The sequence below is a fragment of the Cupressus sempervirens genome, chromosome 7, assembly GCF_028749045.1.
Source record: "Cupressus sempervirens isolate cs-2001-9-10 chromosome 7, ASM2874904v1, whole genome shotgun sequence".
NCBI classification, from domain to species: domain Eukaryota; kingdom Viridiplantae; phylum Streptophyta; class Pinopsida; order Cupressales; family Cupressaceae; genus Cupressus; species Cupressus sempervirens.
The window spans coordinates 417,910,171-417,937,182 of record NC_143124.1 but is presented as its reverse complement, the minus strand read 5'-3'; the positions used below and the strand labels follow the sequence as shown (position 1 = coordinate 417,937,182).

General features: G+C 34.7%; 1 protein-coding gene across 2 annotated transcripts in view; it reads left to right on the top strand.

The window, feature by feature from the left end:
• Window positions 1-25,713, top strand: part of LOC149547322 (B3 domain-containing transcription repressor VAL2-like) — an 84,435-nt gene extending 58,722 nt beyond the window's left edge. The window contains exons 11-14 of one of the 2 annotated variants that reach the window (XM_089791599.1): window positions 16,937-17,050; window positions 23,621-23,688; window positions 23,920-24,791; window positions 24,880-25,713. In XM_089791599.1, coding sequence (XP_089647725.1) covers window positions 16,937-17,050; window positions 23,621-23,688; window positions 23,920-24,791 — 1,054 coding nt within the window. In that variant the 3' untranslated portion in view covers window positions 24,880-25,713. The remainder of the gene's footprint in view (window positions 1-16,936; window positions 17,051-23,620; window positions 23,689-23,919; window positions 24,792-24,879) is intronic. The other variant, XM_089791601.1, reaches the window with a different exon arrangement.
• Window positions 25,714-27,012: the final 1,299 nt, after the last annotated feature.

Here is a 27,012-nt window from a genome sequence, read left to right as displayed (position 1 = left end):
TGAAGCAAATCAGCTGAATTTAAATTATTCCTAAAGAACGGTAAAGCCATCCAGGCTGAAAGAAACAAAATGGAATAGACAAGGTACGTTTGGAAAATAAAATATTAAGAGAGAGAATCTGCCAGATGGTCCCTATTCCCACAGCTTGATGGTTGATGGCTTAAAGCATGTAGGGAAGTTTATGTACTTGGAAGTAGGTACTCCTTTTAACCCATATTGTTGGAACTATTGGCATCGATGGGAAAGGAGAAGCAATGGGATCTATAAAGTAAAGAGTCCATTCAAAATGAGTTGTCTCTAACAGTAGTGTTTTCTAGGTTATTACGTGATATGAATGTAGGTATACGATGCACATCATCAAGAAAACATGGTCGGTCAAAATGTTTCATCCAGAATAAGTGACCAATCTCTCCTCGTCCTTTCTTACTTTTCACGGCTTACTCCTCCAATCCAACCAATAGCTGGTTTAAGAGGCCTAAATTTTTGTAAGCCAGATGTATGGACTACCCAAAATAGAGGGAAAATGACCCACTTAATCGCAATGATTTTGGATCAAGGAGTGGTACCTAGGGATTTTGCTTTTTGTTTATTATTAGTGTTGATATTTGGGCCTCTTTCTTGGTGTTCCTACAGAAAGGGTTTCTACAATAGTGATGAAGGAATGGTGGGATGTATTTTCTTTTGCAATAATGTGTATGCTATTGAATATTAGCAAAAGCCATTTCTCGATTAAAATAATTACATCGACATATTTCATTAAGTTGTCGTATTTGCTCCAAGATCCTCAAATTCGACATTCGATTCCTTGAGATTTGTTGTCGTTTTGAAGTCCGCTCAAATTCACTTGATGCCTTCAAAATTCCTTGCGAATTCGCTATTTTGGACCCTAGTCGATTTTGGGGGGTTTTGTAGTGACTTTGTTAGACATTAGTAGAGCCCGAACAGAATTTGAACTAAATTTATAGCAAATTTGGGAAACACATTATTTTGTTGACTTCTCAACTTTGGAATAAAGTGCCTTTTGAGCAGCGACAAACCTAAAATATCCCCGTTTTGGCCTTTTATGCAGCGAAATACCTAATAATACGCTGTCAATACGTATTACATCCTACATTTGGTATTTTTTGCAGTGGACGTTTTCTTCACCGATATGCTTATCAGAATCAAAGTGCTATGAATGGTATAGTTCAAGTGTTAGTAATTGTTTGGATGCGTGTTTAGTTTTCTTTTCTTCGGTGGAGGCAAGGTTTTCAGTTTATCATGTTTTGCGACTAGCATTAGTTGCCACAGAAGAGATCAATTTGTGGGAGTCCAATTGCTGGTGTAGCATATATCAAATCAGTGGAACCTTCTTCCAAACCATATTTCTTATGTATTAAAAGTCATTCGCTAAGTTGCGAGCCTCTATAGGTATTTTAATAGTTTGCTAGTTTTTTAATTGTTTTTAAATTTTATTATAATCATGTTTTTGATACATATAGAATTAGAAAGCAATCACTCTACAAACAATAAGCAAGACGTGAATTTCATAGCTAAAACCTCAATGAACTATTAGTGTTCAATGTTATCTATTTATTAGACCATTACTGTTGTGTATAGGTATTACTGTATTAGTCTTTGAACTATTAGTGTTCACTATTATCTATTTGAAGTGCTTGCTGTTATCTTTTCTCATTGTTGTAACTTGTTTTGTTTGTTAGTAGATTCTATCATGGCTGCAAGTGCTTCTGTTGTCAATAACCCCCACTCCAAAATCGACTGATGTTCCCCACTTTGGAAACATGTGCAAATGATTTGACCAATGCTAGGTGGAGGAGGTTATGTGTTGTAGCCATTGCAAAGAGGAATTTAGTAGCTCGTATAGTAGAGTAAAAGCACGTTTGTGCTTTATTCCTCAAAAAGGTATCAAATTTTTTACCAGGAAGCCAAGAGTAAACAGAGTGCTACCTAAACCTTCCTTCCAAATCACATCGTAAACAAATACATTCAAGAACAAAAGCAAGTAGAGGAAGCTACTGGGAGGGCAAATTCTTCACATCCGTTGGAAAGTGGTAGGCCTTTAAAGAAAGGAAAAACATCATCTATGTCTTCAACTACCACTCCTAGTGAACCACTTGCAGAGGGCCATCCATTCTTTTGTCCTCATCAACAATAGATTGTAAGAGAGCAATGGGACCCTTGGAATCATCATTCCAAAATGAAGCTAGATACGTTGCTGATCAAGCCATACGAGATGCGTCTATGCAAATGGATTGTCATTTAATGTTGTTCGCTCACCATATTGGCAATACATGGTGAGGGTAGTTAATGAGACTCCAAACAGGTTCAAGGGCCCTAGTTATGAGAAGATGCTCACCACCTTATTGGATGATGAGGTGGCCTGTGTAGAGAATGCCATGTTTCCCAAGGATTTATGCGTCGAAGCAAGTGTGACAGTAGTATCAGATGGATGGAAAGATGCAAGGAACCATCCTTTGGTGAATGTTATTGCACTGTCTACAAGAGGTGCAATGTTTTTGAAAGTTGTGGATTGTGAAGGAGAGCTAAAGGATGGTCCTTTCATTGCAAATATTCTCATCCAAGCTATCAAGCAAGTTGGCCCTCAAAATGTTGTTCAAGTAATAACTGACAATGCGAAGAATTGTACGGCTGCTAGCTTATTTGGTTGAGGAGTGGTATGAACACATTTTTTGGACACCTTGTGTTGTGCACTCACTCAACCTTATTTTGCAAAAATTGGCAGTAAGGTTGAGTGGATAATTTTTTTGGTATGAAGTGGCACAAGAGATCCAAATGTTTGTCACAAACCACAATATGACTCGAGCCATATTCACACAATTCTCAAAATTCAAGATCTTGAAGGTAAGTTGAATTGTTTAAAACTTTAACATGTTTTAGAAATCTAGCCACTTTAGTAAAGTTTCTATGTTTTCAAATTTTAAATCTATTATTGTTTTGATTTTAAAATAGGTTGCTGAGACCCGTTTTGCAGCATCCAAAACTATTGTTTTGAGACATTTTGTCAAGGTTAAAGACACATTGTATAGAATGGCAACCAATGCTAATCAAAGCATATGGAGGCAATCTAATAGTGCCAAGGCAGCTGCCATAAGGGGATTGATACTAGATGAATCTTGGTGGGATTGTGTTGAGTACCTTTTGAAGATCACCGAGCCTTAAATTGAGCATAGTCCGATACACTAACATGGATAGGCCTTGCTTGTGTGAGGTATATGATGGCATTGACTTCATGATTGAAGACATTAGAAATATCATAAATGAGGAAGAGCAAGATCTTGATGAAATGTTCTTTAAGGAGCTACAACTAATCATGGTAGAGAGATGGAACAAAATAACTACCCCTTTGCATCTACTTGCCTTTGCATTGAGCCCCAAGTTCTATAGCCAATCGGTCCTCAAAGGGAGTACCACTAGAGTTGCCCCATACAGAGATCTTGAAGTTGCTCAAGGGTACAAGGCAGCCCTTTGAAGACTCTTTCTTGAGTACCTACGACCTGCAGTGAGGTCTGAATTTATGAGTTTTGCAAGCATTGATGATTGTGGTCTTGACGCTGTTGAAGACAAGAACAATGTTGATGCTTATAAATGGTGGTGCTTCCATGGACAAAGATACCAACACTTGCAACCCATTTCCATCAAAATTTTATCACAGGTAAGTTCTTCAATCTTAAGATTCTAATTTCTAGTTTCTTGTTGGAAAATATTCAAAACTCTAATTTCTAGTTTCTTCTTGTTAAATTTGCAAATCTTGATAGGTTGCTAGTTCATCATCATGTGAGAGGAATTGGAGCACATACTCCATCCACTCGATAAAATGCAACCAACTAAACTCCAAGAAGGCAGATAACTTGGTGTTTGTGCATTCAAACTTGAGGCTCACAACTCACAAAGATAATACCTTCAAAATGGGGGAGGCAAAACAATGGGATGTTGAACAAGAGGCTGCAGAGTTGGAAGTCCACTTTGATGCACTTGCGATTGAAGATGGTGATTGTGAGATACATGGTAATGATGGAACTGGTCATGAGGCTACGACTGAGACTACAATTGAGACTGCTGATGGTAGTGGCACTAATTGTGCTTGTAATCAGCAAGTGCCTACTGATGTTGAATTCTTTGATGATTTTTGATGATACATTGATATTTGATCACATATGAGTCTATGACTAATTACTGATTATTGATTAGTATGTTGACATTGCTGTTCTAAAGTTTTTGAACCGAAACATTCATATGGTGGTGTATTTTGACATTTTGTCATGCTATTCGAACAAAATTGTTAATATATGTGGTAGTGTATTTTGCCAAACTGCTTTATAAAAGCATAGTGGTGTATGAACTTATTTGCTGCATTATTTTTACATATATGTTAAAAAAAAATTCTTGTACAGACAAATCCAAAACAAACCTGAACCGAACCCAAATTATTTTTGAGCAAGTTTCGAACTCGCATCCGAACTGGCAACTTAGATTATTATTGCTACGCTATTCCAAACCAAAAGCTTATTTGCTTAATGGGAAATACCTTTACTTAGACAATTGTTTTACTAGAAACCTGAAATAGGGTTTTTTACCTTAAATACAATATTTGAAAAGCCATAAGCTTATGCATGTGCATCTACTTGTATAGGGCTCTAAATTTATAGTTCACATATTGTTGGAAGTGAATTGGATATTTCAATCCCAAATTTATGGATCAACTATTTATGTAGTTGTGTGTTTAGTTGGTCACTGATAAGACTTCGAGCCATAAAACTTGATTTAGTAATCAGATATCATCCTTTTCCTCCATTTTTGAATTTTGAGACTAGATGGGATAGATCATCTACTTGTAAATTCATGCTCTTGGATTTAATATTCGTCTAGATTGTACTAATCTTTTTGTTTTAAGAAAAACAAGGTGTGTTATTTCCATTGATTTTATCTCAATTTATGCAGATGTTTATCTCTATTAGGAGAACCTTTTCTTAGCTGGAAAATTAGAAAAGAACTAGCGAGAAGTCACATTTAATTACCAATTAGAAGTGATAGATTAATTCTTAAAGTAATTCTATATATCATTATTGAAGAGCCCTGTGTAATTGGACAAGCTCATTAATAAGTTTAAAATAGACACAAATGGACCAGAACAGTGAGATGTAGCATATATGGAGCCCTACCTCTAACAGGAGGAAGATAGCATCCTCAATATAAAATCTCTCCCAAGGGAAGAGCTCTGGACTATAGTACACCAAATAAAAAGGGAAAACCTCTTATCAAATATTGTTGATGTTTGGTAGCTTCTGTTGGATAGACCTACATATAATTATATATGAGATAATTTATATATATAAGTTTATTCTTATTATGAGAGAAATTAATATATATACACACATATATCAATGATTAAATATTTATTATATTAATTATCAAATTAATGAATAGACAAGGGACATGTCTTTTCTTATTCTTTTCTCATTATAATAAGAGGTCAATGCCATTTTGAACACACATACCAAATATAATGGCAATGCTCAGTACATTTGCAGCGATCCCGGAAAATCAACATGGTATTAGAGCAAGGTTACAAAGGTATCGAAGGGTACAAATGATCTTGGATTGTAGACCTATGTTGTCTTTGGAATTAGCGAGCTGTGTGAGGAAATTCTAATTGCTGACTCAAAAATCTCTACAACACTGCATATGGGCTAGATGTAGCCAAGTAATTGCCTAATTATGATGTCGAATCATTGTTGACTCGACGAGTGATATCTACAGAGCTCTGACATTTCAAGGCACCTTATGTATCGAAGAAAAAACATGAAATGGATTTTCATGTTGTTAATTAGTGCTTTTCTATAATCTGATCGAGCTCAATGTAAAGCACATAGCAGGTTGTCGTCATACTCTAGACCACGTGAGCAACATGGTAACAAGATCAAAATCAATATAACTTATGGAATGCATGACAAAGGTGGTGGGCACTTATATATCAAGTAACTAATTGCATGGCCAATAAAAGAACTCCTCTATTCCATGTAAGGAAGATAGGACCAACCACATAAATACAAGACCATTAAAACATTTGCTAGTCTTCCAAATCTAATGTGGACCGCACGTGGGACGAATAGAACATTATAATAGCAAACTACAAGAAAAGTCATAGGGACTGAAAAGATGAGGTTTTAATAATCTTTTTTGGGAGAATTCCTTATATGGGACCGCAAATTTGATTACTACATATGCAACAAAGGATTTGATAATTAGACTTCGACAATGAAGCCGGCAACTAATATTAAAAGGAGTTGTGATGAGTATTAAGTGACATCAGTCCCTACCAATAAGATAAGGTAATAAACATTCATCTAAATTTTCTTTATGCTAATGAGACAATGAATATAGATATAAACTCTATTTGTGTTATATATAATGTGATATATATATATATATATATATATATATATATATATATATATATATATATATATATATAATGAAATCAATTAGAAATTAGTCACTTTAGAGTTTTATAAGTGGTAATATTATGTTCAAAATATAGAATGTCTATATGCATCTATGTTCAATGTACATATATTTAAGCTAGATATCTATCTATATTGGAATAATGGGAATCATTCTTAAAGTAAGATAAGTGGGAGTGATGTTATGTTATAATTATCTGTTCAATACATACTATAAGAGCTATTTGCCTTGATCTTTTTCGAGAATGTACTTGCAGGATAAAGAGGGAGATATAGTCGGATTGATTTAATCTTAACATACAATGTTGATATAATATATTATATATATATAATATTATAATTATACTATATATATTATATTATACATATATACTATATATAATACATATGTTATATTGTGATTTATATTGTTCATATATTAACTAATAATGATTAATCATAGAGACATGTCCCATGAAGAAACTTGTCTCTTATATTTATAAGAGATTGGGATTTGTATTTGGAACACACCTATAACAATGGTAGTGTAATTATATTTGTAGAAACCGATCCATGTTTTTCTAACATGGTATTAGAGCCGAATTGCAAATATATAAGTAAATAAGAAAAAGATAGAATAAATTAAAGAATAAAAGGAAATCAGAGTCAACAACCTGTGTGGAGAAGATGGTTCAAATCAAAAGGACAAACAATAAATCTACAAACTTTGAATTGTAACCACAGGAAATGTATTGGTTTCCTAGTTGGTTTCCAGAAAGGAGATATTGAGCAAGTTCGTAGCATTGGTTATGGAGTTGGACAAATCATGAGATCTTTCCTGTAGCAAAACTATTACTATACTACCCCAATCTTGAAGCAAATTAGAACAGGTATTGTGGTTCTTAAAAACTTTATCAAGCCATGATTGAATCTTCACAATTTGGGCATTTGAGGGATTGACTCCCGACCCTACGCAGACTTGGTGGTCGGCTATTGAGACATCTTGACCTATATTAGGGATGAGTTTCTAGGGGGGCTTCTTCACCGAGAATAATTTGCAGAATGGCTTTCTCTAACTTGGCCTCTTCTCTCTGAAGTGGGGTTTTAGTATCATTAGAAATGATGCGATCGTAGGCGTTAGAGATGATAGAGTAAGTGTCCAGATATGAGGGTCAATTTTGAAGCCTGCTCATCATTGTGCTCAGTAGGAGAGTTTCCAAGGAGTTGGGATCATAGTTTTCCATTGGCCCTCAATTTCTTACTTGCTCTTTATGTGCCTTATTGCATGAATATTTCTACTTCATGTCCCATGTTTGCACCTTATTTGTGTGCGATTTCCACGAACGAGGAGAAATATTAAAAAGTAGTAACCATTAAATGTAGAGGAGGATTGGAGTCTAAAAAGAATATTAACTACATGCTCACATAATTGCAAGGACACTAGAAGCGTTAAAATAATTCCCTTTGCCAACCAAGACATTTACCAGTCAACAGGTTGCATCAGAGGTGACAGGCGAAGACTCGATTCACAATAAAAAAGAGTGACCTCTCCGTTGCATTGAAAGGTACAAGGGAAATAGGAAGTATACAACAAAAAAAAAAAAGAGTGACCTCTTTGTTTGTATACTACAGTTAAGACAAGCCACTTTAGCGCCAAGACATATCTAGGGGTGACTTCAAGTTCCCAATCCCATCAGTGAAGAATATTAGCTTAAGTTTACATATAACACCACCTTAGTTTGGATGATATTTTGTAACAATAAGGACATGAATGAGAATTTTTTTTAGTGGGAAGGTGTAACAACAGGTTTTTCTACTAACTAATTTCATCAGTTATCTATCTGATTTAAACTTCATATTCTCAAGACATGGAAATCAAGAAAAACTATTTGAAAATCTGAAAGTTAAATCTACATTGCTCTTTTATTCTAACAAGTTTAACTATATCAATTTAATTAATATAATTAACTGAAAATAAATCTAAATTAATTATAAATAATTGAAAATGAAAATAAACATCCAACTAGATTTTCAGATAATATTTATCCTTTAAGTAAAATAAACTTACAATTTTGATATGAAAATTACTATATTTTTAGGTAAGAAGAAACATACGTTTTTAGTTGAAAATCTTTCTAATTGGTTGTCCAAGCTTTGACTTTGGTGAGAGGAGAAGCATTATCATAGGCTTAACCTCCCAACCGCGGACCTTTTTACTTATCCCCACAAGTTCTAAGTTAATAGAACGACCCTCCCTACCCCGAGATCAGACACGAGACGTTCATTGATCCAACCATCGGAGTATTCAAGTGGGTTGAGGTCTCAACAGCTATTCAAAAGAATAACTAAAGCATCAGGACAACAACACGATCAATTTGCTATGGCAAGTATGCCATTCTATCAGCTTGGCCAAGGATTTCAAGATGTGGGTTTTTAACCCGATCTCCACCACTCAAACTTGACAACTAACTTTGAAAGTGGATTTTGCATGAGCTAAAGTTATTAGATTTATTTGAAATTGCATGGTTACTGATTCTTTTTATTCTTGTTTTCTTTTAATAGGTTCATCTACACTTCCTCACCATTAATAGGCCATCAGGCCGGTGTATCTTTGGTGCCTGAACCATTAATTTCAACATGCACGTACTCACAAGATTCTGGTTTTACAACCTATGGGTTTCCTTTATATTTGGGATTTGTACTTATCTCATATTTGAATCATTAATCCATATTGTTAAACATATAAATCAGAAGAATACTTTTTAGGAAAATCTACAGAGTTTTTAATATGTATGGAATGGTGATGGAATAATCTTATTTTCAAGAGATTCTAAATTATGGCAATCAGTTAATCCTGATAAGTTTATATTAAACCAGTACATCATTCACAGTCGGTTGTTTCTTATGACTTACAATTTATGAGTTGGACATAAATACAGATACAAGTATATATATATCAACTTGTTTTGTTAATGATTGGAGAATATATTGATTAACTTCCGACTCAGCGTATTAAAATAAGGAAAATGTTATAAATGTTTCCTTATGTGACTCAATGCTTACAGAATTATGTGGACGTGGACAAGATTACTTGCGTTCCATTTCAAACAGAAGACAACTAGTAAATCATGGATAAATTTAAGGAAATTCAACTCAGTCTTAACAAGATCACAAGATAGAAAGAAAATAAGCAAATTTTTAAAAGAAAACAACATCTTCTTACGCGACTTTCTGCCCTGCGGATAAGTTACTAATACTGGGCTCAACGCCTCTTCCTGCTTCCACGGGAATAGTGATTTATGAGACAGGGAAGTATTGCTTAGGTAACAAGGCGGATAAACTCTCTGACATATGAATTCGGGTTGCATAGTCGTAAGAGTTCTGAGACTATGGCAGAGTAACAAATAGACGGATATCTCTTGGTGTGTCCTGAATATGACAAGGAAATCATATTTAAAGATATTGAAATGGCTTTACGGCTTCTTGCCATTACAAGACTCATATACGTTTTGTATTCCATCGGTTGGAAAGAAAGAAACATTGGAACGAAGGTGAAGATGAAAAGTTTTATTAATATTATTTAATGTTATACTATTATATAATTAAGTATTTACAAGGTGACATTATTGTATTATTAATCCTAATATAATAGTGCCACTTTGCATATATTTATTTGTGATTTTAATCAAGAGAGTAATATAATATTAAATGATATTATTATTTAATAAAAACAGTAAAGGTAAGAATTTTGTTTTATTTTAATAATTATATTGTTTTTAATTTTTAATTTTTAGCTCATGCGATTTTCCACTTAGAAATTTATTGTCAAGCCCTAACAATCTTGCCATGGTGACTTTTTAGATCAAACCTGTTATTCCTAATAAATGGATCATATGATTATCCCATTTCCAGATGACCTCGTTTCGTAATGCTTCCCCTCTTTCTCCAGTCTTCATCCTGTAAACATTTTCAAACAATATTCTTGCCAAAATATCAATTCAAGATTCATAATTTGTTAAGCAAAATCATCAAATGATCGTTAGGAAATCTCGTTAAATAATGGCTAAAATTAACTAATTCCATTTCACATGAACACAACGTATAGATTTAACTGACTAGTTTCATTTAATAATCAAATCGATGCAACGGCTATAATTAATAATTCAATTTCACATGAACACGATCAAATTGATGTAACGGCTAAAATTAACTGATTCAATTTCACATGAACATGAAAACTAAATAACGACTAGAACTAACATGATATAACAACGGCTATAAACAACTTAAAATTTTAAGGCAAAATTTGGGACATAACAAAAGGTGTTGATAATTGCAGAAGCATAAAGTTAGGCCAAGTTGCAGCAAGAGAGGATAATCTTCACACATAGCACAAAAAGGGACATGGACGAAAATGAATATACGGGAACATGCTGACTATAACATGAGAGGAACTATAGATCAATATTTGTTTACCATTCACACCAAATGAGTTTGGAAAACTATGGGACCGACGCTCCTTATTGTCTATCTTGTCACAGGAGACAACGCTACATGGAATCTCCTATATGGTGTGGAATTCATATCAATGCTCAAATTATTGAATAGCACATTGGTTAATATAAAAGTGGAAGGTTATAAGGTGTCAAAGGCACTAGGCAAGACATGGGCCCCATTATGGTAAAGTGTGCAGATATATGAATTTACAATAATTCAATAAGAATGACATCTATAAAAATGATTGATATGATAAATTAACATAATATGCTATTGAATAAATTGAAATGAGAAATAAAATTAGTAATGAATAAGGAAGTCTTGTGGAGAGCACTATCCTTTGACCACAAGAGAAGCATCTTCTGATTATTATATCTTGAGAACTACCTTCTTTTACTTATATAGTTAATCTCTTATTTTTATTTTTATACGTACTATAAGAGCTATGTGCCTTGATCTTTTCCTCTGAGATTGTTAGTGTAGGAAGAGGGAGATTCAAATTCAGGGGGAGTTTGACACTCCATTAGAGGAAGTCTTGAAAGAGAGGGAGCAGAGGATGTGATTTAGTCAACCTTCAATAATTTTGGAAGAGTGATTTCTAGAGGGAGTTTGACACATGCATTTGAAGGAGCAGAATTAGAGAGTGTTGACTTCATGTAAAATTTTGGTGTCGTGCATATCATCGTGTGATTTAATTCCAAAAATCCCTTGCAAGATTCTCTAGATAGAGTTTGTTCTGGAAATTACTATTGGTTATGTTATGGCTAGAATATAGAGAACTATTCAAAATAAATGATCCATCTTGGTTTTCTTGGGTGGGTGTTGAGTTGGAAGCAATTCCAATACTCATTTGCCTCTATTAATAAGCTTAATGAATGTTTGGATCTTCATTGGACTAAAAGACCAAACTAGAAAGAAGAAGTCAGAGAAAGAGGTTGATATCATTCATAGATGATTTCCTCTCATTAGACTTGATATTGATTGAAAACTCTATAAAAATGTTGATGTGCAGGTTGGTACTTTACACATGTTATCAAATATTGTGCAGACTCAATCTTATGGTAGTAACTTGAAAGAAGTTGTGATCTTATTAAGTCATCTCATGATCTGGCTAGTTAAAGTGAGGCTCAAGAAGCGAATATCTTTGATGATTGAGATTATGAGTATCCGTCTACATTAAGAGGGAGTATGACAGTTCTTTGAAGGCATTGGAGGAGCCTAGAAGATTGATACTCAAAGAGAGTCTAGAAATACATGTGTGTGACTGCATGATTTTGATGGGCCTACTCTTGAGTGCATCATGAGGAAGTATTGACTTATCACTAGAAAATCTAAGGGAGTAACTACTGGACCTCCCAAGATCATTGTTCAGAGGGAGAATTTTGAGGTGCAATCTGTTGTGAATGATATCTTCTCTATGAGGAGAAGTTCTAAGTAGAACTCCTTGTAATGCATTTTTCTCTGTGAGAGAAAATTAAGGTGAAAGCCTCTATACCACCCTTTGACTGGGTTCATGGTGGTTACTATTTCACATATGATATGTAATGAAAGGTGACAATCTTTCATTCACATATATAAACAGAAAGTATCCCATTGTAAGTGATGATCTTATAAATGGTAGCACTGTTATCACGACAGACTTCATTAAGTTGTCCTAGAGTGCTGGAAGTCATGATAATGAACGTACCAATTAGAATGTAATTATTCTAAGGTGACGACCTTATCAATATTTGATCTATCTCCTAACACCAAAATATGTTGGAGAAGGTGTTATCATGGTTCTTCGGGCCGGATTTTTTCGAACACCTTGATAACCAATTCATCATGGTTCTTTGGGCCGGATTTTGCTGGACACTATGAAAATCAATTTGTTATAGTTCTTCGGGCTAGATCTTGCCGGGCACCATAACTTAAATCTATCATAGACCACACTTAAGGTGGTGTTCAAATCTTGTATTATAATTGCTTTAATTCTCTCTTTACTAAAGAGGGAGTGTTGAGAAATTTAGATCAATCCGACTGTAGCTATTATTTTATTATTTGTTAATATATTTACAATATAAATAGCAATATAACATATGTATTATATATAGTATATATGTATAATATAATATATTATATCAACATTGTATGTTAAGATTAAATCAATCCGATTGTAGCTATAATCTTAACACTCCCTCTTAATTACGGAGGATTGACATAGAATAGACACACACACACACATACACGTGTGTGTTGATGGATTTATGTTGATATCATTAAATATACTTTTCCAGGAATATCATACTGAGATGATATCGCTTCATATACTTAAGAGCATAATGTGTTCTATGTCAATCCTCCGTAACTAAAAGGGAGTGTTAAGATTATAGCTACAGTTAGATTGATTTAATCTTAACATACAATGTTGATATAATATATTATATTATACATATATAATATATATAATACATATTTTATATTGCGATTTATATTGTAAATATGTTAACTAATAATAATTAATCATAGAGACATGTCTCTTCATGAGACATGTCTCCTACTCATATTTATAAGAGATTGGGATCTACATTTGGAACACACCTATAACAATGACAGTGTAATTACATTTGCAGAAATTGATCCATGTTTTTCTAAGAAGAGGGAGCCTAACATTTCATTAGAGGCAGCCTTGAAAGAGAGGGAGCAGATAGAGGATATAGTTCAGTCAATCTTTGGTGATCTCAATCATATTGACCCAAAGGGAGTAAACCATGTTGAGATGAATTCTCCTATGATAAATAAATTGTAGCAGTCAAGAGGACTATGATTGATGAATATACCTCATATCTATGTGATTTTAATGGGCCTATCCCCCTGTGCACATCATGAGGAACTGACTACTTCCAAATAATTTTACTCGTATTTGCAGAAGTTATTGAAAGATGACGATCTTACAATAACTTAATTTTTTTATGGACATCTTACGATGTCTATGCAGATCATAATAGATTATACTTTGCATGGTGGATGTTTATATGGTAAGCATTGTGAGAATGCGTGTGCACATACCCTATGTATATGGTGAATGTCATGCATATTGATATTTAGGAAGGCCATTACATAGAGTACTTGGTGAATATCATGTGTCTTGATGTTCTGGAAGGCCATCACTCACAGAGTACTTGGTGAATAGCACGCGACTTGATGTTCTGGAAGGCCATTACTCACAGTTATTGGTGAATATCTTGCATTTCAACAATCTAGAAGGCCATTACTCAAAGAGTATTTGGTGAAAATCATTGATTTTTTGGGAGCCCATTACTCATGATATCAAACACTTTTAAGTAATTGGTGAATATCATGTATTCTGGGAGACCAATACTCATGATATCAGATGTGATATCAAACCTTTTGAGTACTCGGTGAATATCATATGTTGATATTCTAGGAGACCAATACTCATAATATCAGATGTGATATCAAACCTTATTGAGTACATGGTGAATATCATATATTGATATTTTGCAGGTCATTACTCTGAGTATTTGGTGTATATCATATGTTGACATTTTGGGAGACCAATACTCTTAAGATCAAATATGATATCAAAATGATGGATATCTTCTGATCAAAGATGTCCGTAATCTTGCTAACTTGATATTACTTTGAGGTAATGTGTGTGTTTATCCTCCCTAGCTAAGAGGGAGCGATGTTGTTTGGTAGGTAATGTCGGATAAACTTATGTATATAATTATATTTGAGAGAATAAAATCTCTCTCTCTCTCTCTCTCTCTCTCTCTCTCTCTCTCTCTCTCTCCACACACACACACATAAAAATGATTAAATATTTATTATACTAATTATCAAATTAACGAATAGACATGTCCCTTCATGGTACATCTCTCTTCTTATTCTTTTCTCATTATAAATAAGAGGTTGCTACCATTTGGAACACACATACCAAATATAACGGCAGTGCTCAGTACATTTGGAGTGATCCTGGTAAATTAGCAAAATATTGGCCAATTGTAAAGGGCCTTTCAAGATTGAGTAGTTGATTGCAAAATATTAACCACCAAACGGTTAACATACTATTCATTCATAATTCCTCTCAACCTTATTCCAACAAGACAGGCACAGCTCTCAAACACTATCTAGCTAGCAGCTTGTTGGTTTCAAAAATTGGTCCAGAAATTTTAACATGTGAGGCTTTCTCCATCTGCTAGACACATCGACTATTAGCTCTAATGCTGGAAGCTCAACCTATGTTGACCCCAAAGCATCTTATCCAACTCTTCGTAGAAAACCTCTGAGCCTGACATGGAGTATCTTTCAACAAATATCACCTTGCAGTCTACTGATAGCAGTGGTTACCATAACATATTGTAGCCAATAAAAAAGGGGCCCAAATGCAGCAACAGGAATACCAAAGTGACATTGTCAGAAACATTATATTGAAGGGGGGGGGGGGGGGCGCCGGGGGGCTAAGATCTAGGTCTGAGCATGTGCAATTGCAACTGATCCTACTTTCCAGGTACAGGAACTTGCCTTCACATGCCAAAATAATAAATATAAAACCATCCATCCATGCATGCAGAGTTACTGACATCAATTGAAATGAGGAGCAGCCCTGTCTACCATCCAAATCCTGAATAGTAATTACCACCTGACTGACTGTCACAAGAATACACATTAGATTTGGTAGAAACTTTAATTGAAAATTAACAAAAACTTGGCCAATTAACAATCTCAGAAAATTAACAAAAACTTGGCCAATTAACAATCACAGAAAATTAACAAAAACTTGGCCAATTGTAAAGGGCCTTTCAAGATTGAGTAGGTGATTGCGAAATATTAACCACCAAATGGTAAAATACCATTCATTCCTAATTCCTCTCTACCTTATTCCAACAAGACAGGCATCAGCTCTCAAACACTATCTAGCTAGCAGCTTGTTGGTTTCAAAAATTGGTTCCAGAAATTTTTACATGTGAGGCCTTCTCCATCTGCTAGACACTCCGACTATTAGCTCTAATGCTGGAAGCTCACCTATATTGACCCCAAAGCATCTCATCCAACTCTTCACAGAAAACTTCTGAACCTTGCAGTCTACTGATAGCAATGTTACCATACCATATTGTAGCCTATCAAAAAGGGGCCCAAATGCAGCAACAGGAATACCAAATTGACATTGTCAGAAACATCATATTGAAGGGGTGGGAGGGGGGCTAAGCTCTAGGTCTGAGCATGTGCAATTGCAACTGATCCTACTTTCCAGGTACAGGAACTTGTCTTCACATGCCAAAATAATAAGTATAAAACCATCCATGCATGCATGCAGAGTTGCCAACATCAATTGAAATGATGAGCAGCCCTGTCTACCACCCAAACCCTGAATAGTAATTACCACCTGACTGACTGTCACAAGAATACACATTAGATTTGGTAGAAACCTCAATTCAAAATTTCATTGGTCTGTCGTTGGCAACAAAATAAATGCTACCCTACAACTGTTTCTGGCAGGAAGACACTGGGATCCAGTTCTACGCCTTCTCTCAGTTCATCCTGTAGTCCTATATGATAAAAACAGCAGTTGCAATAGTATATTGATACCTATAAAATTATAACTACTTCAATGCATGATTGATTGTCCTTGTCTGTTCACACTGTAAGAAAAATGGTACTATAATAGCAGCCTACTGTGCCTGAACTTGAAGGCTTTCCAGTCTCTGGTTTGCCTTTGGATGGAATTATGATGAACTGGGATTAATTCCTAATGGACATGAACCTTATACTGCTAAATAATTTATACTTAATACATTTTAACAAAAGAATTTATAAAAGGCAACAACTTTTATTTTTGCAATCTTTTTATTTAGTAAATGGGTTTATATGAACTCCATTTTGAAACACTTAAGAGAATATAACTAGTGAATTCCATTGTTGATGTGCAAGCAGACTTGTGTCTTTCACTGATCTAAAGTTATTTTATCTACCAGAGAAAAGGACCAGTGGGCTCAGTGTGATGAGTGCTCCAGTTGGCGTAGATTGCCTGTGGATGCCTTTTTGCCTCCAAGGTGGACCTGTGCTGACAATGCATGGGATCCTAAGAGGTGAACTCTGCTTCTTTTTATCTCATTTCATTTTTTTTTAGTTGAAGAGAAGTGTCAAATATTGGAATTTGTTATTGGTAATGAAATTCAAACTCTACTATTTTTTACTTTTATATATGAATATCAGTTAAGAACTTTTGTTTGTAAGTAGTTACATAAGACTTTTAAACCTTAAACAGAAATTGTCACAAAATTTGAGGAAATCGTCAATTACAGGCTTTGCATGCATTGTCACATAAACATCTGCTTTACTCACGGAAACCAAAAAATAATTTATATGTACCGTGGAGAATAATCATGTCTGCAAATGAACTCCCACAATCCATGAATGATATCAAATCGCCGATGTCAATTAATTCATCTGAGTCCATAAACACAATGTTATAGGAGGCAATTAAAAAAAATTAAAAAGGTAGTACTTGGAATTTTAGCTTGTGCAGTCAGATTTCTGTCATTGAATCAAGACAATAATGCTTGATTTTGCAGTATGGCTATTCAAGCCAAAGTTTTTATCAATTATGAATAATAATAGGAAGAAGTGGAGCACTATTTTTGAGAACTTGCCAAATGGAAAAACCATCCTCTCGAAACTTCTGTTTGAGCTCTTGAATTGAATCAGAGTTAAAAGGCTAAAGCCAATAACCAATTGTTCATGGAATCATCTAAATTGGCAAGTATCAGCCAAAAAATGGGCTCAGCAAGTGCTGGTGATTAGGTGTGGATCTGTCTGCAGAAAATGCAAGGTAGACCAATGTTTGATCTGCAGAAATCAATGTGGGATGATTGCTTTACAATCTTTAAGATCAGTCTTGGAGGATAGAGAGATAATAAAAATTTGACTCTCTTCTGCTGCATATTCTGCATTACTGGAATTTCATTATTATCTCCTATTGGAAAAATAATGTTGGGAAACTTTGCAAGCCAAAATGTTTATTTTTAAATTGACATGGAAATTGAATTTCGTTCATTGAAATAATAGTCTAGTTAATGTAATATATTCTTTTACGTCAACTAGAAACTTCACATTAACAAAAATAGCTGCTTAGACTGCTAAAGAGGTGGTCTTGAAAATTCAGATCATATATCTAAAATTCACCTATATACTAGGGCCCTGTAATGAACCCTATCTATTCTGAGTTCTACTGTACTTTTTGTTTTGTGAAAGCAATGATTGAAACAAAAAACACATCACCAAGTTCTTGTAGCATACACAACTAGATCTGGTAACCCTCTTTTTGATTTTGTCCCGAATGTCAGTTTTCTGTCATAGTTTTTGTTTTCGTTTTTTAGATATTCTGATTGGTAGAAACAGGAAGTAAAGGGAAATTATAATGGTATGGAAAATGACGTATCAATAATCTTTTGAGTTTAGGGAATGGTGTTGAACATAATTCAAATTATTACAGATATATCTGCAAAAAGTGAGCTTATAGCAATATGCCCTGCTTGGCTGTAAAACACATCAACTGATCGCAGAGAAAGTCTAATTTATTGATGATAAATCATGAATGTATTGTGATGAATAAAAATCATATCGCCCACGCCCAGGTATTTGACTGTGATGGCCCAGCAAAAGGGAAAAAGTCATTTTTTTGTTTGGAAGAGCAGATTTGGAGAGGAGAGAAAGGGTTTGAAGGAGAAAGGTGGTCATTTGCAGCCTTCTAGAGTGATGATATATCTGCTATAATTTGAACTATTTTGATATTGTAGAGTATTATATTAGAAAAGACGTCATCTGTTCAGCTCACTCAGAAGGGGAAGAGGAAGATGTACACTATATTGATATTGTACTTGACACTTGTATTTGCATACAGGTTTACAAAGACAATTTGCTATTTTTAAGTTGCTTCAGAGTTTAGTCTAGTAGACTGGCTACGAGCCATCAACATTTCACATGAGGATGCGAGTTTGTATCCAATTTGCATATATATATATCTAGATCAACTTTTTTGGTTTGTTAATTTTACTCATTTACTGACTCATTAGATGTATCTCCTTATTGAATTTTGCAAAAAGAATGCATCTCTAATTAAATTTAAGCAATTTTTAAAGTTCCTGAGAGTTTCCCGACTAATCTCCAATATTTGCCGATATCTTTTTGAACTATGGTATTGAACATTGAAGGGTCTGATTCACCAAGGAAATAAGAACCATGAGAATGCTTTTTTGAAGTTAGAAATAATAAGCTTTGCACAACTTCGTGTGCAATTACTTCACATTTTCATTCTTGTAGTATTAAAATCAAATTTTTAGATACCAGTTTTTTTCTTATGATGGGTTCAATTATTTAGTATCCTTTTGTGGACTGACCTTGGCTTAGATGCCATTGCTGGGCTATATCTTGTTGAAGACTGTAGCTGCGATAGAGATCTCTATTTCTAATTTTATGAGTGAGAAAGTTGTTTGTTATGACCATTATGGTCATCTTCAGCTGAAAGAGATGTTTGTGATTACATTATGTAAAAGGACATGTGTCACACGTCATGCAAAGAGTCATATGTATGGAAATGTGAAGTGTTGTATATGTGGAAATATAAAGGTTCTTATTTTTGGGACTCAAAAGACCTTCTTGTGTAAGATGAAGTCTTATGCAATCTATTTATATGATTGCTTAGCATATTGTAAAAGGGTTCAAGTGGAAATCCATGTACTTGTATATTTTATGATCAATTAAAGATATTTTTGTTGGTGTGGCTGGGTTTTTCCCTTAGAGTGGAAGTGTTTTCCTAGAATAAATTTGTTGAGTCTTTTGTGTATTATTTTTACTCTTCCTTGTTGTTTATCTAGTATCTGGACTAAAACATTAACATGGTATCAGAGCCTAGTTAGATTATAGCAATCTTAGGAAGTGGTGTCAGTTTTACTTGATTATTGTCATGAATTGCATGTCAGAGAAAAAGGCAGGGAAAATCGGGTGATCTCATTCATGATCATAGTTGTGCTATGCTCATTAATTTAGGTGATTAAATAATCTAGTAATGTTGTCTTATTCTCAGTCGGAAGATAGCAAGATGTTATTTCAATTGTTTATCTTTTGATTAGTGTGCCACTCCAAGCAATTTTTCTTATGAAATTAAAGATATCTCATGCTGCTTCGAGATCTCCAAGCTGTGTATTATTCTGTTCTCTTATTCTTTTATTGGGTCATTGTATAGAAGCTATGTTCATGGGAAGTTTATTTTGTTCTGCATGTCTCCAGCTTACGTCTACTATTGCTCTCGATATTTCTCAGTATCGGTTATGGTCTCTGTGAACTCTCCTTCCAACTTGTGCTTCCTAGTTCTCTCTCATGTCTATAGTAGATATACCTGAAGAGACTTCGTTTATTCTTTCATTTTCATTATGTGGAGTTATTGTTTTATACCGTGTCTTATTCTTCTGTTGTTGGAAGTGGCTTATATCATTATCCATTTATTCTTGACGGATATTTCTTTATTATTACTATCGGCCTTCCTGATTCTTGTTTGGTTGCATTTCAATCAGTTGTACCTCCTTCGTTTCAATTTCTTGGTCACTGAGTCTTCTTGGAGAGAAGTCGCCTATACGCGTGGTTCCTTTATTAGAGATTAAAAAAAGATTTGGATTCATTAGAGCATTGGAGTTGCCTCTCCGCATTAGTAATATGGTGTAGTCGCTTCTTATGAAACGTCAAAATGGAATTACCAGTTATCCTGTGTTTGCGGTGATCATTTGTGGCAGTAAAGAGATGGAGGAACTTTTTGCATTCACATGTTATGAGAATTTTCGTCAGGTAGTCTTCCTCTCTCAAAGCACATGGTGTCGGGTTTATTGTATTTTGATACAGATTACAAAATCTTGCTGAGTTCATATGCCATTTTATTAGAGTTCAGTTGAGATAGATGATTTTTGCAGAGGTCCATTATCTCGGGTACTAGCCTAGAGCAAGAATGATTTGGATTGTCCAAGTCGAATGTTTTTCGGAACACTAATCTAATGCCTTCTCATGAAAGAACCAGTCATAGCATTGATTTGCAATCAGGCATGTTGCACGGTAATATGCAAATTTTAAGGAATATCTTTCTCGGAGTGCAAGAGGAGCTTGAAGTATTAGGAGTAGTACAAGTCTGCAAACATCTTGATGTATCAAGGCAACAATAGATTCTTCATCTTTCATTTGGGTGGATCACAATATCAAAGCTGAGCTCGATTGGTACAGGGGAGAAATTCAGAGGGTTCAAAATTCTGAAGCAAATATTCAAGCAATATCTGTAAATTATGCATTCATTTTGAAGGAGTAAGAGGTATTGTTCTTCCCTTTTCTTGTAGTCATTAACTCCATTAGATTGTATACTTTCTAAGAGAAAGGAACTACATTTAGCCGATGATACTCTCTCACCTTCTGTATGTCATGTATATTCTCACGTGTGATTTATCATCTGTTGTGTGCTCCGAGTGTCAAGTGTATGAGTTATGGTTGTGAGATTCATGCTCACTCATATAGGCTTCTAAGAGTCCGATTATTTAAGGGGATCAAGTACAGTATTTAGACAACTGTCTTATGACAAACAATGTTGTATGATATCGATTGCAAGATGCTGGGCTGCATTTTTATGCATGTGTGTTGAGATCAATCTTCAAAGAGATTAGAATTTTGTGATTTTTGTATCTAACTGCAAAGAGAGAATACCTTTGATTTGATCTCTATGATAAGTGGATCTTATGAGTTGTTATAAACTCTTGGTTGCATGGTGCAATGAGACAATGAAAGATTTTGCAAACTTTGTTTGCAATCTTGATTCTAAATTGATGACACATTATCTTCATAAAAGAGGCAGATCATGTTTAGAAAGAGTATATTCAGCTTCAGAGGGAGGTAATGTGACAGAGGGAGATGTCCAACCTTTCTCAAAACTTGTGTGACAATAAAACACTTGGAATCAACTTCTTTTAATAGTGTCCAAAGCTGTCCCTATCAAGAGGGAGTCTCTATTAAGAGAAAATCTTAGTTATTAATGCATTCTTCTCTAGAAGTTTGAGGTGAAAGCCCTTGTTCCACCCTCTGCAAGTAGGTATGGTGGATCACCTTTTGCAAGTAGGTATGGTGGACCACCCTCTACAAGTAGGTATGGTGCAAATGTAATCTTCTTAGGGAGATGTTTGAGGTGAAAACCCTCGTTCCACCCTCCACAAGTAGGTATGGTGGATCACCTTTTGCAAGTCGTGTGTGACTTTATGACTATAATTTTATGTGCTTATGAAGTAACTATGGTAAATTATGTTATGTTGAGAAAACATGTGTTATGTGATGTGAATTTATCATCTTTGATTGAAGCTATGTGTGCTTGCCTTACTAAAGATCTATCTCTTGCTAAGAGGGAGTGTTGAAGATTGTAGCTGTGATAGAGATCTCTATCTCTAATTTTATGAGCGAGAGAGTTGTTTGTTATGACCGTTATGGTCATCTTCAGCTGAAAGAGATATTTATGATTATGTTATGTAAAAGGACATGTGTCACACGTCAAGTGAAGAGGCAAATGTATGGAAATGTGAAGTGTTGTATATGTGGAAATATGAAGGGTCTTATTTTTGGGACTCAAAAGACCTTCGTGTGTAAGATGAAGAGTCTTATGCAATCTATTTATATGATTGCTCAGTGTATTGTAAAGGGGATCAAGTGGAAATCCATGTACTTGTATATTTTATGATCAATAAAAGATATTTTTTCTGGTGTGGCTGGGTTTTTCCTTTCAAGTGGAAGGGTTTTCCTAGGATAAATTTGTTGAGTCTTTTGTGTATTATTTTTACTCTTCCTTGTTTCTGTTTATCTAGTATCTGGACTAAAACATTAACATATTTTGTGTCCAATTCATCCAGGACTTGCATGTGGCTTTGTCTGTTGGGGTACTTGACTCTCAGAACTGGATGTGGTAGTTTACCGAATTCAACTTTTAACAGTTGTGCATATTTAAGCTTGTAGCATATCTTTTTGAGATTTAAACACGGCTCTCCATTATGAAAGCCCTAATGCTTTGTTACACGAGCTTGTCCTATTTGAATTTTTTTGAGGTATCAGCTTTATTTTGCTTTCCTTGCAGTCTGTAAATCGACTTTAAGAAAAATTATTTGAAACATGCATCCAAAACAGCTAAAAATTCATCTAAGCCAGGACTGGCGTTGTGTCTTTGGGATATGATAGTTTTAATCTGTCAAGTGTTTGACATTTGATTTTCCATTTGTTTCAGAAAAGAATGACCATTCTGCTTCTCTGTTTATTGTAACAGATTGGCCACATAAAAGAGGAAACAATGAAAATGGTATACAGCCAGTGCATAGCACTGTTTGATTTCATTTAAATTATAATTTTACAATTAAGAAAATATAAAAAAAGTGTTTACAGAAGAAACTAATTTTTCCTTGACTTGAAGCCATGTCCCAAAATATGAACGGTAGGTGAGTAGGATTTCATGTATGATTCTTAGTTTCTTATTGGTAGTTGTTCTGACAAACATTTTGCATTTTTTTTCTGTGTCTCTTTTGACTTGCTTCCTGAAGGTGAGAAATTTTGTAGTTTCTCAGTAATGGTGAATTTATTTATATGCTACTTTGTAGGTCTTTTTGTTCAACACCTCAGGAAATAAGCTCAGAGGAACTTGGAAATCTTCTTCAGTTGACAACAGGTCTGTTTCACTAAAACATGCAAGTTTTTGACTTGGTTGCTTGCATTGACTATAATGTTATATGTGTGACCTGTTTGAGGTTAGGAATTTGAAGGCATATTTGCAGAACTTTTGTTGGGAATTGATGTAATCTCTATTGGATAAATTAATCTAAATAAAAATTTCCAATTGGCATTTGATCTAGACTATGATCATTTTGGTGTTATTGAGAATTATTTAATTTTGATGCAGAAACGAGAAAAGTGGAACCTCCGGAGGGACAGAAGACCATTGAGGTTTCATCAGGACTGGATACCCTAGCTAATGTAGCAGCTCTGGGAGAAGGTGGGGCTGTGGTTGTTCCTCCCTTAGCTGCCGCAACTACAAAACACCCTAGACATAGGCCAGGATGTACATGTATTGTTTGTATTCAACCTCCTAGTGGTAAGGGGCCTAAACATAAGCCAACTTGTACCTGCAATGTCTGTATGACAGTCAAGCGCAGATTTAAGACACTTATGATGCGTAGAAAGAAGCGCCAATCAGAGAGAGAAGCAGAGAATGCAAAGAAAAAGCGCACATGGACAAAGGAAGAGGGAGAGGTCAACAGTGGATCTAACTGGCAATCTGATTTATGCTCACTTCCTGAAAACTTTTCAAGATTAGAGCAATCGACATTAGCATTCAGGGAAGGGTTGCCAAGGGTCAATAACTTTCCTGGAGACGAGGTGAAATCATCCTCAGAACCAAATTTACCAGGTTATGAAAAAAGGCCTAGAATAAACATAGAAAATAGTACATTGGGTAAAGGTCAGATTGATTTAAATAGTCATCCAGCACGTGATGAGGAACTGTCACGAGCAGTTGGGCGCATTAGTATGATGAGGCTTCTTCAAGATGCTAGTTTACCTCTTGATATGTATCTGAAGCAACAGGGACTTACTAGCTTAATAAGTCCTCAGCAGGTAGCCATGTCTCCTATGGGGTTTGAAATGAGTGCAAGTGAACAAAGAGTTGAGCAAAATTGTACTCCATCTACTGTCCAAAATCAGGATCAAGTTCAGGAAGAGCAGTTATTAACTCCAAACAGTGTGAAAAATGATGTTACATCAGCTTCTACCTAAGTGAGTTGAACATATGGTCTCTTTTGTTTCTTTTTTTTATATATATGCAAGTCAGATAAGATTGTTTTTGACTTATGTTTGTAATCAGAGCTGATGCTTCAAAGAAAGTTCTACCAGAACAAATTTCAATCATGGCTTAGATTTGTCTATGCTCGAGGGCAGAGATAAATTGCTCCAGTGGATGATATTTGGATCCTGTAGCAAGGTTTACATAGTAAACTGGATTGCAAAAGTTTCTTCATCTTTACCCGTCAGAGGTTTATCAACACATAGTCTGAAGAGCTGAAGTAAGTTTGCGTTTGTCAACCTTTGACTGGTTATCAAATTGTTGATGAAGGAAATAGCTATGGATCAGTGGCAATCATCCATTTGATAAAAATCTAATGTATAATAAGTAATTCTTTTGTTGTGATGTAATTTAAAAAATGTATTCAGGTAATTTTTGGGATTATATGCCATTGTTTGCTTTAGATCCCTCTTGATTCCAGGCATGAAGCATTTGTCAGGATCTCTTCAAATTGCTGCATTTTGTGACATCGTAATCCACATGACTCTACATGGGAAAATGGGTCACCAGCACACTGAAAAGAATTCTTCTGTTGCTGGCATTAGTTATTTTATTCATCACCAGTCCCAAGTTGCTTACAACATCCCACATAAATTTTGGAGGAAAAAATGTGTGTATAGACTGAAAAAAGATGGTTTATTTGTAATACAAGATTTGGTTTCTTGATTTCAGAATTTAGGAACCTGTATTCTTGGCCACTTATGAGAGGAGCAAGGAAGATACAGTTGCAATGATTCTTTTAAGTAATCTACTCTCATATTACAGCCTAAAAGTCATTGATGCCTTGTTACCCTCTTTTTATTTTATTGTTAACTTTGAAAAGTTAATAAGACCTTTTTAACCTGATAGTTACTATTCGTGGCCTGCATTGGGAAACATATGCAAGATTCGCTTAGAGGGATTATGGTGATTTGATATAGCTACAATAAATAAAAGCAACCTGACAAAAATGTTCTCATGTATCGACAGCTAAATGTAATAATAGAGGTTTGATCGGCAACCCCTTTGATGGCTATGACAGTATCTCCTCGGAGTATCTAAAAAATTTCTACTAATAACTGTTTAAAAAATAAACTATATTACATGGTTGTAAGTGCTTCATGGATTTGATGTAAAAGAAAAAAAAATACAAATCCACCGATGGTTTCAAATTTTGTCTGTTTTGATTTGACTATTAGTAAACTCCTTCACATTGGCCACGTTAATGTTCATTTTTCTTGAAACAAATTTAGGAGCAAAGATTCCTATTTTGAAGTTCTGGAATGGTAAGCTATCAAACAGTTGCATTTTATGTCATCACGTTTCACTGAAGCCAATCTATCTGAATTATGAAAACGTTCGATTTTTCTTCATGTTAATTCTTTTGAAAATGCTAACTTTGTTATCTCCATGCCAGAAAACAGTTTGGCAATTTGTTTAATAACCACCTCTTGTTAGTATGAGCAGATTGTCATATTAACTACCTCATATCGGTGGATTCAGGTATTGTTTGGGCAAACTGCCAAACAGTATATATGTATCATGACAAAGGTGTTTGACTTTGGTTCATGAACACCTAGAGACTCAGTCTGTTTGATTTAAAAGCTTCATTAACTTAAATTGAGTCGTCTAATCTATATTGGCATTCTCTAAATTGAAAGACGTATCTGAGCTTATGGAGTTAGAAAAAATGCATTAATCTATGGTAGGCATAAAGATAATTTCAATTGATCTCTCTGGAATCAAATAGTTTTAGCTATCCATGAACCAGGTACTACTGTCATTAGAATGAGTTCAAGTTGGTGAATTTGGAATCTTAGGTTTCCATGAGCCAGGTACTATTGTCATTGAGCAGGAAAGACCCTTTTCTTAAAGAGTAGAAACTCAAAAACTTGGGTAGCTAACATGAGAATTTTGCTATAGGAACATCTGATTCTGCTAATATTAAGGTGTTCAGTATAAGAATTCAGTTAATTTATTATAATAAACTGTATAATAAATTAACACGTTAGCACAAGATTTATGGCAACTGAAGTGGATTTTTTTAATAATACAAATAAATTAGATTTTTTATACAATTGCATACCAATTTTGAGATGGTTGGTTTGTGTGTTTGGGGACCTCTAGAATAGTATCAGACATGAAGGAATGATGAGCTGGTTGGTTCGTGTGTTT